The sequence below is a fragment of the Brienomyrus brachyistius genome, chromosome 20 (assembly GCF_023856365.1).
Source record: "Brienomyrus brachyistius isolate T26 chromosome 20, BBRACH_0.4, whole genome shotgun sequence".
In the NCBI taxonomy this organism is placed as follows: Eukaryota; Metazoa; Chordata; class Actinopteri; order Osteoglossiformes; family Mormyridae; genus Brienomyrus; species Brienomyrus brachyistius.
In genome coordinates, this window is record NC_064552.1 from 9,970,474 (window position 1) to 9,983,541 (window position 13,068).

The following is a 13,068-nucleotide window of genomic DNA, read 5'->3' on the forward strand; positions in this document are numbered from 1 at the left end:
AACGTATGATGTGGGGTTTGTCTGGTGAAATCATGAGAGCTCTTTTAATCAATTCCTCTGCTTCATTCAATCTCCCAGATTCAGCTAGTTTTAGACCCAAAAGTGCCATGATATAAGAATCCCCAGGGCTCAGCTCTAAGGCACGCCTTAGCTGTTTACCAGCTGGTGAATCTGCAGTTGTGTTGCTCTCAGATTCAACCCGGTACAGCGCTGTAGCATAACCACAGTTCCAGTCAGGATTGTCTGGATACTCTTTCAAGGCTTTCTCAAAGCACTCTTTAGCTTTCTCGTGGTACGTCTTAGAATACATGAGGAAGGTCCATCCCATCTCTCCGTAGACTTCCGCATGAAATGCAGTAGGAGACTGTGTTGGAAATCGCTGCTTAATATCTTCCACCTTCTCCAGATAACTCATGGATTTTACATGGTCGTTCAAGTGGTAGTACAGCCATGCAAAGTTTCCATATGTTACAATGAGCATCTTCTCGCATTCTTCGTTGTGTTTACGAATGTGGTCTTCAGCCTTTGTCAAGTTAGCGAGTGCTTCTTCTGGCTGGTCTTGCAAATAGTTCACAAAAGCCAAAAAGTTGAATAAGTATTTGTACCCGGCTTCATCAGCTGAACTGAAACTGACATCATCCTCCAGTCTATTTTGCAACTCACTGAGGTCAGTGTCCTCTTTCCTGAGACCCCAGGTGAAGTGGCACTGAAGTTGAATAAGTTTTATTTTAAGTGAAGTTTCCTGGTTCAACCTACAGCAGCATTGTAAGGAAACGAAAAACAGTATTATTGTCAGTTACACTGGTTAACAACCCAGCTGCTATATTACAGCAGTATATTTATTTAATATTTCCTGTTGAAACTACTAGGTGCAAAATATGAAACTAACATTTTTGCATTTTGCATTGTTATTGTTATTGAAATAATTGATCAGTCGTCTATACAAGTCCGATATCACAGAAAACTCTACCCCATTATACTTACGCCATCGCAGCAAAATAAAGCTGTTAATGCCAATCTTGACCTTGGTGTGTTGTTGATATTGTCAGTTTCGGTCTGAAAATGCTGTCGGTTTTATGTACATGAGATAAGAGTAACTATGACACATCCCTTTAAAACAGGAGTGACTATGACGCAGTGCTTTAAAAAACAAAGCAAATATTTCTGTTTATTTCTAGCAGAAACAAAACTTACAGAATATCTTTCGTTTCCCTTTTGTTTCAGTCACACATTGGCTACAATGTTTCCTCTGAAATCGTAAAAAAAAATTAAAAATCCTGTCCTTTTAACATATTTTCAGTCAAATGTTTATTTGGGTAGATATTGTGGGAGAAATGAAATAAACCAGGCAAGTGAATAAAAATGAATCGAAGTAGCCAAAGTCACATCGAACAGTTTCCATTTACGCTTAAGTTTTCGTTTTACACAGGTAACCAAACAGGAATCCCAAGAATGCTTTACAGACACCTTTCCTCTTTTGATACCATCATTTTGCAATGTAGCCTGTGTTACACTCCCCGGGTTCATGTGGGTTTCTGCTGGGGCCTCCGGTTTTCTCCATGGTCCAAAAGCGTGCACGGTAGGTTAATTGGCAATTCTAAGGTGGCCCTGTGGTTGTGTGCATGTGTGTGCCCTGTGGTGTTTGGCAGGCTGGTTCCCACCTGCGCCCCTTGTTCCCAGAATAAGTTCTAGTCTCCCTGCTACCCCTGTTGGGATTAAGTGGTTATGGTTATAGACAGACGGTCAATTAGATACCAACTACATCATTCATTCATTGCAAATGTGGAGACGTCACTCTCAGATTGTTTAAAGTATTGCGGTACATTCTCAAGTCCACTAGGTGTCTCCCTAGGCTTAAAATATAGGTTTGAAGCCTCCAAAGACGTTGCGGCCCAGTACGTGTGGGGAACGTCTCAAAAGCTTCATGAAGATTTATCGGCCTGTCACTAAGTCTAGGATTTAGTGAAAAATACTGTATTCACACCTTGTTTTAATATGAACTATAGGAAATTTGATTTATGATTTACACTGTATTTGCCTCACATATATTATACGTGCTGATGATCAACAAGTCTGATTGATAAGGTCCCTCTGCTCCACACCCCTTGGATGTTCAAGATCACTTTTTCTCTAACAGTTATCATTATTACATTGTATCCATATTACATGCTATTGCTCCATCTCATACATATTGACAGTTAATCGATAACAATATTAACCCATAAATTAGTTGTAAGGTGTGATTCAAGCAGTGCACTGTGGGACAAAGCAAATGTACTGCCGCTGAATTGCTTGATTACGTGTTTCATCACATTTAACACATTAGCATTAAGTTTTAGTCGTTATGCGACGGAGGCAAAAAGCAAGCGGATCCCTGATTGCGGATACGTAGCAGGTTTATTAAGGACACAAGCAACAGAGCCAAATCGGGAGACAAGAATCGTGGTCGTGGGACAAGCCAGAGGTCAATCGCCGGTCGAGTCAATCCTACAGACATGGAAGGGACAGAAAGACGATCAGCAGGCCGGGTTGACGAGGACGGGACCGGAGGGATGGACGGACGAGGCAGGCAAGACGGAGCAGGATGGGAAATGGGGAGAGATGAGAGACAAGTAAGCGCTCGGTAGTGTTCCACAACATCGGCAACAATACTTTGCACCGGGAGTCGCGTCTGATCTGCTTATGACGCTGAGATAATCAACGGAAGATCGCCTTCCGTAACTAGGTCCCGCCTGGATGGGTGTGACATTAGTGTGTTGCCCCAATGGCATGTAATATGCATACAATGTATTAATTAATAACTGTTAGAAAGTTGTTCTGAAAATGTAGGAGGTGTGCATTATCCCCCAGGTTCCTCTAATCAAAGCACACTTCATAGGACATGCCTGTCTCATTTGGTTTCAGAGCTGTTAACCCCTTAGGGTGTTGCCCCATTGCACTTTAAATGGACGCAGTATAATAATTAATAACTATTACAGACAAAAATAATCTAAAACTCCAAGAGGTGTGCATTGTTCCCTGTAGTCCACTGATCAAAGCACACTTCACTAGATGTGCCTGTCTTGTCTAGTTTTAAAGTTATGAACGCATTCATGTATTGTCCCATTGCACATTGTACGACTCTATTAAGAAGCTGATGTAAACCGACGTCTGTTTTACAATAAAAGTAGTGAGATATTATGTAATATTATTTAGCACTTCATAACGCATAGAGAATGTAATCATTAGGACTCTGTTAAGAAGCTGATGTAAACCGTGCAGAGAGTGACCTTGTGACCTTCAGAGAATGCAGACCAATTACTGCTGTGCACAACGTGACGAAAAACAAGTATGAATTAGCACCTTGTGTCGGCTTAGGAGTTTCTGTATCTGTTAGCTATTTTGTAAGCCTTCGATGTGTGGATATGTACTTTATTAGTGCTGCAGCTTATCACTATGTTGAAGGACAAATATATTATTAACCCTCTAGCCAGACGCTGTGCTACAAGCAGACGCTGCCAAGGTTTGCTACTTAAGGAAGGGATTCGCCTGAGTTCACCAAAAGTTCACGGCTGGGTATTTAAAAAAACCGAGTAGAGATGGTCACGCCACCATTATGTTGAGCCGAGGCACCAACCAGTCAAAGAGATGATTGACATACTTATCATCTAGGGGTGTGGACCAAGGGAGAAAACAACGACGGTGAATGGTTGAGGGAATGATGATGCTTAAGTGACGAGATATTGTTACACAATAAGATAATGTATAAAAATTGGTGTAAAACAGTATTGGACACACTTTAAGTGTCCGGCCTTGGTTGTAACTTCATTGTTGCAATGAAGACTGAATCTGAAGATCTACACAAGCGGCTCCTGACTCCTGATTGGTGGGGAAGGAAAAAACCAGAACAACATCAAAACTGCTATAAATAACTGTAATGTCACAAGGATATTCTGATGTTTTTCACTATTTTGTGCCCCCTAACATATATTCAGTGACTTATGAAGAGTTCGTTTCCAAAATGGTCTAACAGTCAAATCTTATTGTTTACATGTATTTGCAGTTGCACTGTTAATAAACATCGTGCCTGCTGTAAATAGAAGTTATGCATTTGAACCTAATAAGTTAAACAGACAGTTACAGAAAATTATACATCACCAGAATATGCTATAAAAAGTATGGCTTTTTAAATTATACAATTTATTTCCCCGAATTTGGTGTGCAGTGCATTTTTTTCATTTTACTTAAAGTTTTTTGTCTATATGCTGAAAATGTATTTTTCATAATAGCTACTGATTGGTTTGAACTGAAACTCTGAGACTGATTGTACACAAACCATCAAAATGATTATAAAGATAATGCATGTTATATACCTCTAACATATAATAAAATATAATCAATTGAATAATTTCCGCCATTCAGTATATTAATTAAGATAATGATTACACAATGTTAAACACTTTAAATATCAGCTCAAATTATAAGATCACACCAGCTTCCCAGCTCTCCATTTGCATGATCATGTAACAGAGCCATTGCATAGCATTGTACAGTTTGACCTTTGACAGTTTTTACTTGATAAATGTATCCCAGCATCCATTTGCGTTCACTAATGCATTGATTTCAGGAATTATGCAGGTTTGCCGTATCCCAGGTCCATCGGCTCCAAGAGAGGCTTCTTTGCATTTCAGATTTTATAACTTGTCACTCATGTTCCCTGCTGTGTAAAAACTTTTCGTGGACTTACAGTTTTAGCTTGGAGGGCGGAGCCCAAGACTGGCTGTGTGAGTAATTTGAGGCTTCATTTGATGAGGTTTAACAATGCTTCAGATGACCTTGAGTGCTGTGAGATATGCAAATGAGGAGAGAGTCCATAATGGTGTCTAGTATGGAGGTCTTGTGCAAAGAGTTACAGACAGTGAGCACAGGGAGTGGTAAACATGGCCAGCGACTAGTGCAGAGAAAGCCGAAGGTCACAGAGAGCTGTGAGAAACTCACCGTTCCCTGGGCTATGTAAAAGAGCTTTCTCATAGCACTCTATGGCTTGAAGCTTGTCACCCCTTAGCTTATTAACATATCCCAGAATCCCAAAAGCTTCCCCATCACTCGGATTCCTGCCAATGCGCCTCTTTGCTATCATTTTCAATTCCTTAACACACTTCTTACCCACTGTGTTATCTTTCTGAATTTGACACCCTTTCATGTAATGCTCTATGGCCAGAGACTCTGATCTTTTGTTATACAGCTGGAAGTCACCATAACGTTGATGGACATTTTGCAAGTTGTCATTTTTTGCTCTGGCCACCTGAAATGCTTCCTGAAACAGCTCCTCGGCTTTGGTGAGGTTTCTCTTCATTGCATGTAGACGAGCTAGATCTATCAAGGCATAAATGAAGGAGGACTTTATCTCAATAGCCTTCTCACAATGATCGATGGCAAGTAGGAGAAGATATTTAATCTCTTCTCTGATGTTTTTCCCTCTATTTCCATGCAAGTTGAATGTTTTTTTCCTATAGCAGGCAGCAATTTGATGATGAAGAAAGGCTGAATTGGGTGTTTCTTCAAGGGCTCGCTTCAAAAGGTCTATGGCCTTATCCATAGATCCATGTTCTCTGAAAAACTTTGCCACATAACGTATGATGTGGGGTTTGTCTGGTGAAATCCTGAGAGCTCTTTCAATCAATTCCTCTGCCTCATTCAATCTCCCAGATTCAGCTAGTTTTAGACCCAAAAGTGCCATGATATAAGAATCCCCAGGGCTCAGCTCTAAGGCACGCCTTAGCTGTTTACCAGCTGGTGAATCTGCAGTTGTGTTGCTCTCAGATTCAGCTCGGTACAGCGCTGTAGCATAACCACAGTTCCAGTCAGGATTGTCCGGATACTCTTTCAAGGCTTTCTCAAAGCACTCTTTAGCTTTCTCGTGGTATTTCTTAGAATACATGAGGAATGTCCATCCCATTTCTCCGTAGACTTCCGCATAAAAAGCAGTAGGAGACTGTGCTGGAAATAGCTGCTTAATATCTTCCACCTTCTCCAGATAATGTATGGATTTTACATGGTCGTTCAAGTGGTAGTACAGCCATGCAAAGTTTCCATATGTTACAATGAGCATCTTCTCACATTCTTTGTTGTGTTTACGAATGTGGTCTTCAGCCTTTGTCAAGTTAGCGAGTGCTTCTTCTGGCTGGTCTTGCAAATAATTCACAAAAGCCAAAAAGCTGAATAAGTGTTTGTCCCCGGCTTGATCAGGTGAACTGAAATTGATATCATTCTCAAGTCTGTTTTGCAACTCACTGAGATCAGTGTCCTCTTTCCGGAGACCCCAGGTGAAGTGGCACTGAAGTTGAATAAGTTTTATTTTAAGTGAAGCTTCCTGGCTCAACCTACAGCAGCATTGTAGGCAAACGAGAAACAGTATTATTGTAAGTAATGTGCAAAACTGGTTTAACAACCCAGTTGCTTTATCACAGAGGTATATCTAGTGTCATAAAATGCTGTTGGTTTAAAATACATAAGACAGGAGTAACTAGGGTGGATCCTTTTTAAAAACAAAGCAAATATTGCTGTTTACTTCTAGCAAAACCAATCTAACATAATACCTTTCGTTTCCCTTTTGTTTCAAAAGTCGCACATTGGCTACATTGCTTGCTACATTGCTAGCGAAAAACCTAAATACCACTGTATGCAAAGTTAGATGTAAATCTCTAGAATATATAGCCAACTAATGAAAACTAGACTTAATACAAATCTGAGACCTCTTTAGAACATACCCCTCTTTGTATTATTTGCAATCACAATACATACATGTTGTACTCATGAAACATGTAATTTTTTATTATGAAAACATATTTAACTCTAATGAAAACACTTAATGTGAAATTCAGAGACCTACTTAAAAATACCCCTCTTTCTGTTATTTACAATCACAATACACACGTTGTACTCATTAAACATGTATGTTTTTATTATGAAAACAAGATATACTATCTGTGTGAGTCAGGGACGGATTATGGGTTGTGTGAGCCCCCGGGCAAAACGTTCGCGAGGGTCCCCCCCCACCACCACCACCACAATTCAAGGGCCCTTGGCAGCCAAACGCCCTCCCTATAGGGTCAGGGGCCCTTGTAGGCAGAGGATCAAAGAATGTAGGCCCTCTAAAATAGACAAACGAAAATACATTGTTAATAAGCGTTGCAAATTGTTTTGGGCTGGGGCCCCACGGGCCCCCTGCACCCCAAGGGGCCCTGGGCAGCGGCCCCGCTGGCCCTGTCCGTAATCCGTCCCAGGTGTGAGTAATATGCTGTGAATTGAAGTAGCCGAAGTCACATTGAACAGTTTCTATTTACGCTTGATTTCTTTTTACGTGGGCTTTCCTCTTTTCGTAGTACCATAATTTTGCAATTCAAGCCATTAGTCACAAATATACTTATAGAAACACTGATAGTATTTTTAAGGTTATATTTAGCATAATATAATTAGATTCTGCTGTCATACCAACAATAGACCATGCATTTCAAACTCAAAACAGTTTGTCAAAACATCCTGTCAAAACATCAAAGATATTCTCTGTAAATGTTTATTTTATATGTGCAATTAATATGAAACTTATATTTTTCATTTTGTATTGTTGTTGTTATTGAAATTAATGAACGGTCGCAGTATATACTTACGCCATTGCAGCAAGATAAAGCTGTTAGTGTAAAACCCGACTTCGGTGTGTCGTTGATAACGTCCTTTTCGGTCTGACAAGACGTTGTCGGTCTTATTTAAATGACACAGGAGGGACTACGATGCATCCGGTTAAATAAAATCCAAAATAAATATTGGCTTTTACTTTCTGCAAAAGCCAGATTAACAGAACAAGTTTCGTTTCCCCTTAAGTGGGAATTAACGCCTTTTACAATATTGCATCACCCCAGTGGGATTTGAATACTGGAGAGGAAAAAAATCTGTCATGCAACAATATTTAACTTAATTTAAATGCGTTTGAAATTCATAATAAATGTATACATTTTTAAATAGAAAAAGTCGGGCTGTGTTTTGGGGCACATTTTGTACGAAATAAGCTCACATTTAAAATTATCATTTAAAAAACGTTTTTAGATGTTATTGAAATGTTTATTTGAAGATCGTGACAATAGCAATACCAAGCCATTAAAATCAAGCAACAAGTCATTAGAATAGATTGTTTCATTCACATTGGAGTGTGATTCAAATTAATAGTGTCATACGGTATTGGTTTAGACATACATATATAAATAAATACATAAATGCTATACTTAACATAACGCTAAACTTGTCGCACAACCAAGGCCATTCCCATTTTTTCATTCGCTCTTTTGTGCCCCCTAACAAATATTCAGTTACATAAGAAGAGTTAATTTCCAAAGTGAATCATATCTTTTTATTAAATCTTGTTATTTAATATAATGTGTTTCCCCTCAATTTGGAGTGGATTTTTCCCATTTTATGTAAAGTTTTTGTATGTGTGTGTGTGTGTGTGTGTGTGTATGATGAAAAAATCATTTTCCACAATAGCTACTGATTGGTTTAGATTATATGACACTTTGAGACTGATGGTTTGTGTACAGTAAAATAGTTACAAAGATAATGCATGTTATATGCCTGTAACATAAAATAAAACTCAAGAAATCGAATACACATTAATATACTGAATGATAAAAATTTAGATAATGATTACACAATGTTAAACACTTTAAATATCAGCTATTCAAATTATAAGCTCACACCAGCTTCCCAGTTCTCCATTTGCATGATCATGTAATAGAGCCACTGCATAGCATTGTACAGTTGGACCTTTCATAGTTTTTACTTGATAAATGTATCCCAGCATCCAATTGCATTCACTAATGCATTGATTTCAGGAATTATGCAGGTTTGCTGTTTCCCAGGTCTGGAGCACCTTTAGATTTCAGCGATCGTCTTTTTGACCATCGGCTCCAAGAGAGGCTCCTTTGCATTTCAGATTTTATAACTTGTCACTCATGTTCACTGCTGTGTAACAAACTTTTTGTGGACTTACAGTCTTAGCTTGGAGGGCGGAGCCCAAGACTGGCTGTGTGAGTAATTTGAGGCTTCATTTGATGAGGTCAGCTTCTTCTAGGCCTGTAATATCAAACCTGGAACATTCTCTGGTGGCAACGCATCAGGCATCCTGCCCAAGCCTCGTTTACTGATGTTTCTGATGACCTTTAGTGTTATGAGAGATATACAAAATGAGGAGAGAGTCCATAATGGTGCCTAGTATGGAGGTCTTGTGCAAAGAGTTACAGAGAGTGAGCACAGGGAGTGGTAAACATGGCCAGCGACTAGTGCAGAGAAAGCCGAAGGTCACAGAGAGCTGTGAGAAACTCACCGTTCCCTGGACTATGTAAAAGAGCTTTCTCATAGCACTCTATGGCTTGAAGCTTGTCACCCCTTAGCTTATTAACATATCCCAGAATCCCAAAAGCTTCCCCATCACTCGGATTCCTGTCAATGCGCCTCTTTGCTATCATTTCCAATTTCTGAACACACTGCTCCCCTGCTCTGTTATCTTTCCGAATTTGACACCCTTTCATGTAATGCTCTATGGCCAGAGACACTGATCTCTTGTGATACAGCTGGAAGTTACCATAACTTTTATGAACATCTTGCAGGTTGAGATTTTTCTCTCTGGCCACCTGAAATGCTTCCTGAAACAGCTCCTCTGCTTTGGTGAAATTACCCTTCTCTGCATGTAGAAGAGCTAGATCTATCCTGGCAATAATGAAGGAGGGCCTCATCTCAATGGCCGTCTCAAGATGTTCAAACTCTTCTCTATTGATTTTTTTCCCTCCATTGCTGTGCAAGTTGGGTCTTTTACTCCGATAGCAGATTGCAATTTGATGGTGAAGAAAGGCTGAATTGGGTGTTTTTTCAAGGGCATGGTTCAAAAGGTCTATGGCCTTATCCATAGATCCATGTTTTCTGAAAAACTTTGCCACATAACGTATGATGTGGGGTTTGTCTGGTGAAATCATGAGAGCTCTTTCAATCAATTCCTCTGCCTCATTCAATCTCCCAGATTCAGCTAGTTTTAGACCCAAAAGTGCTATGATATAAGAATCCCCAGGGCTCAGCTCTAAGGCACGCCTTAGCTGTTTAGTAGCTGGTGAATCTGCAGTTGTGTTGCTGTCATATTCAGCCCGGTACAGCGCTGTAGCATAACCACAGTTCCAGTCAGGATTGTCCGGATACTCTTTCAAGGCTTTCTCAAAGCACTCTTTAGCTTTCTTGTGGTATGTCCTAGAATACATGAGGAAGGTCCATCCCATCTCTCCGTAGACCTCTGCATGAAAAGCAGTAGGAGACTGTGTTGGAAATCGCTGCCTAATATCTTCCACCTTCTCCAGATAACTCATAGATTTTGCATGGTCGTTCAAGTGGTAGTACAGCCATGCAAAGTTTCCATATGTTACAATGAGCATTTTCTCACATTCTTTGTTGTGTTTACGAATGTGGTCTTCAGCCTTTGTCAAGTTAGCAAGTGCTTCTTCTGGCTGGTCTTGCAAATAGTTCACAAAAGCCAAAAAGTTGAATAAGTATTTGTACCCGGCTTGATCAGCTGAACTGAAACTGACATCATCCTCCAGTCTATTTTGCAAGTCACTGAGATCAGTGTCCTCTTTCCGGAGACCCCAGGTGAAGTGGCACTGAAGTTGAATAAGTTTTATTTTAAGTGAAGTTTCCTGGTTCAACCTACAGCAGCATTGTAAGGAAACGAAAAACAGTATTATTGTCAGTTACACTGGTTAACAACCCAGCTGCTATATTACAGCAGTATATTTACTTTATATTTCCTGTTGAAACTACTATTAATCTATTCGCATTTTTATATTTAGTCAAAACTTTCTGTCCATACATTAAAACTAGGCCTATTATTCTCTGTACACAGACCTATATCTTACAGGTGCAAAATATGAAACTAACATTTTTGTATTTTGCATTCTTATTGTTACTGAAATAATTGATCAGTCGTCTATACAAGTCCGATAACACAGAAAACTCTACCCCATTATACTTACGCCATCGCAGCAAAATAAAGCTGTTAATGCCAATCTTGACCTCGGTGTGTTGTTGATGTTGTCGGTTCGGTCTGATAAAATGCTGTCAGTTTTATATACATGAGACAAGATTGATTATGACACATCCCTTTAAAACAGGAGTGACTATGACGCAGTGCTTTAAAAAACAAAGCAAATATTTCTGTTTACTTCTAGCAGAAACGAAACTTACAGAATACTTTTCGTTTCCCTTTTGTTTCAGTCACACATTAGCTACAATGTTTCCTCTGAAATCGTAAAAAAATAATAATAAATCCTGTCCTTTTAACAGATATTCAGTCAAATGTTTATTTGGGTAGTGTCACACTGGATCGCGGGCAGAGCGGCGATCGTGCGGGCGAGCAGGCAGAAACGGGCAAACACGCCGTAATCAGGGCAAACAAGGGGTTTATTCCGAAAGACGGGGCAGGGAACAGAAGACGCCAACTAACATCAATGACAGACCCCGGTTAGTACAAATCAGGAACTTAAATACATGAAACAAGGCAGCAGGAAACAAGACACGACTGGGCACGATCAGGAAATCACACGTGGGTAATTAGGGGGCGTGGCACACACGAGGAGCGGACGGAGCGGGCGTCACAGGTAGATATTGTGGGAGAAATTAAATAAACCAGGCAAGTGAAAAACCTAATTACCACTCTACACCAAATCTTTAAATCTCTAAAACATATAGCCTACTAATGAAAACAACATTTAAAATAATGCAAAACTCAGAGCCCTACTTGGAACATACCCCTCTTGGAATTATTTAAAGTGTTGTACTCATTAAACACGTAATTTTTTATTATGAAAACATATTTAACTCTGACTATGAGTAACATATAATGAATTGAAGTAGCCAAAGTCACATCGAACAGTTTCCATTTACGCTTAAGTTTTCGTTTTACGCAGGTAACCAAACAGGAATCCCAAGAATGCTTTACAGACACCTTTCCTCTTTTGATACCATCATTTTGCAATGTAGCCTGTATTACACTCCCCGGGTTCATGTGGGTTTCTGCTGGGGTCTCCGGTTTTCTCCATGGTCCAAAAGCGTGCACGGTAGGTTAATTGGCAATTCTAAGCTGGCCCTGTGGTTGTGTGCGTGTGTGTGCCCTGTGGTGTTTGGCAGGTTGGTTCCCACCTGCGCCCCTTGTTCCCAGAATAAGTTCTAGTCTCCCTGCTACCCCTGTTGGGATTAAGTGGTTATGGTTATAGACAGACGGTCAATTAGATACCAACTACATCATTCATTCATTGCAAATGTGGAGACGTCACTCTCAGATTGTTTAAAGTATTGCTGTACATTCTCAAGTCCACTAGGTGTCTCCCTAGGCTTAAAATATAGGTTTGAAGCCTCCAAAGACGTTGCGGCCCAGTACGTGTGGGGAACGTCTCAAAAGCTTCATGAAGATTTATCGGCCTGTCACTAAGTCTAGGATTTAGTGAAAAATACCGTATTCACACCTTGTTTTAATATGAACTATAGGAAATTTGATTTATGATTTACACTGTATTTGCCTCACATATATTATACGTGCTGATGATCAACAAGTCTGATTGATAAGGTCCCTCTGCTCCACACCCCTTGGATGTTCAAGATCACTTTTTCTCTAACAGTTATCATTATTACATTGTATCCATATTACATGTCCTGTTGGTCTGCAAAAGCCAGATTAACAGAATCAGTTTCGTTTCCCCTAAAGTGGGAATTAACGCCTTTTAGAATATTGCATCGCCCCAGTGGGATTTGAATACTGGAGAGAAAAGAAATCGGTGATTGAAAAACACATTACGAGATCTCACTAAGCTGGGATGGACTTTTGCGAGATCAAGCAAAAACATTTCAATTACCAGTAATAACTGCTCTGTGTCTGTTTAAACTGCAAAAGGAAATTTATCTATTGACGAATAAGTATCAACCTAAGTGATACAGACATGTCCTGTACGGTGTGCTTTAAGCTATAAACTATGGGGTACAATGCACACTATGTAGGCCAAC

At 39.8% G+C, this 13,068-nt stretch overlaps 2 protein-coding genes across 4 annotated transcripts in view; both read right to left on the minus strand.

Annotated features, from left to right (window-relative positions):
• LOC125715484 (interferon-induced protein with tetratricopeptide repeats 1B-like) overlaps positions 1–11,166 on the minus strand; it is a 28,996-nt gene extending 17,830 nt beyond the window's left edge. The window contains exons 1-3 of one of the 3 annotated variants that reach the window (XM_048987042.1): positions 11,046–11,166; positions 10,365–10,719; positions 318–397 (exon numbers count right to left, since the gene is read on the minus strand). In XM_048987042.1, coding sequence (XP_048842999.1) covers positions 318–397; positions 10,365–10,719; positions 11,046–11,050 — 440 coding nt within the window. In that variant the 5' untranslated portion in view covers positions 11,051–11,166. Of the gene's footprint in view, positions 1–317; positions 398–7,649; positions 7,732–10,364; positions 10,720–11,045 lie in introns of those variants that run through there. The other 2 variants (XM_048987044.1, XM_048987039.1) reach the window with 2 other exon arrangements.
• Positions 4,867–6,933, minus strand: LOC125715706 (interferon-induced protein with tetratricopeptide repeats 5-like). Its single transcript, XM_048987555.1, has 2 exons — positions 6,916–6,933; positions 4,867–6,418 (listed from the first exon to the last, which is right to left on the minus strand). Exons 1-2 carry the CDS (start codon positions 6,931–6,933, stop codon positions 4,931–4,933), a joined length of 1,506 nt encoding a protein of 501 aa, XP_048843512.1. The 3' UTR covers positions 4,867–4,930.
• Positions 11,167–13,068: the final 1,902 nt, after the last annotated feature.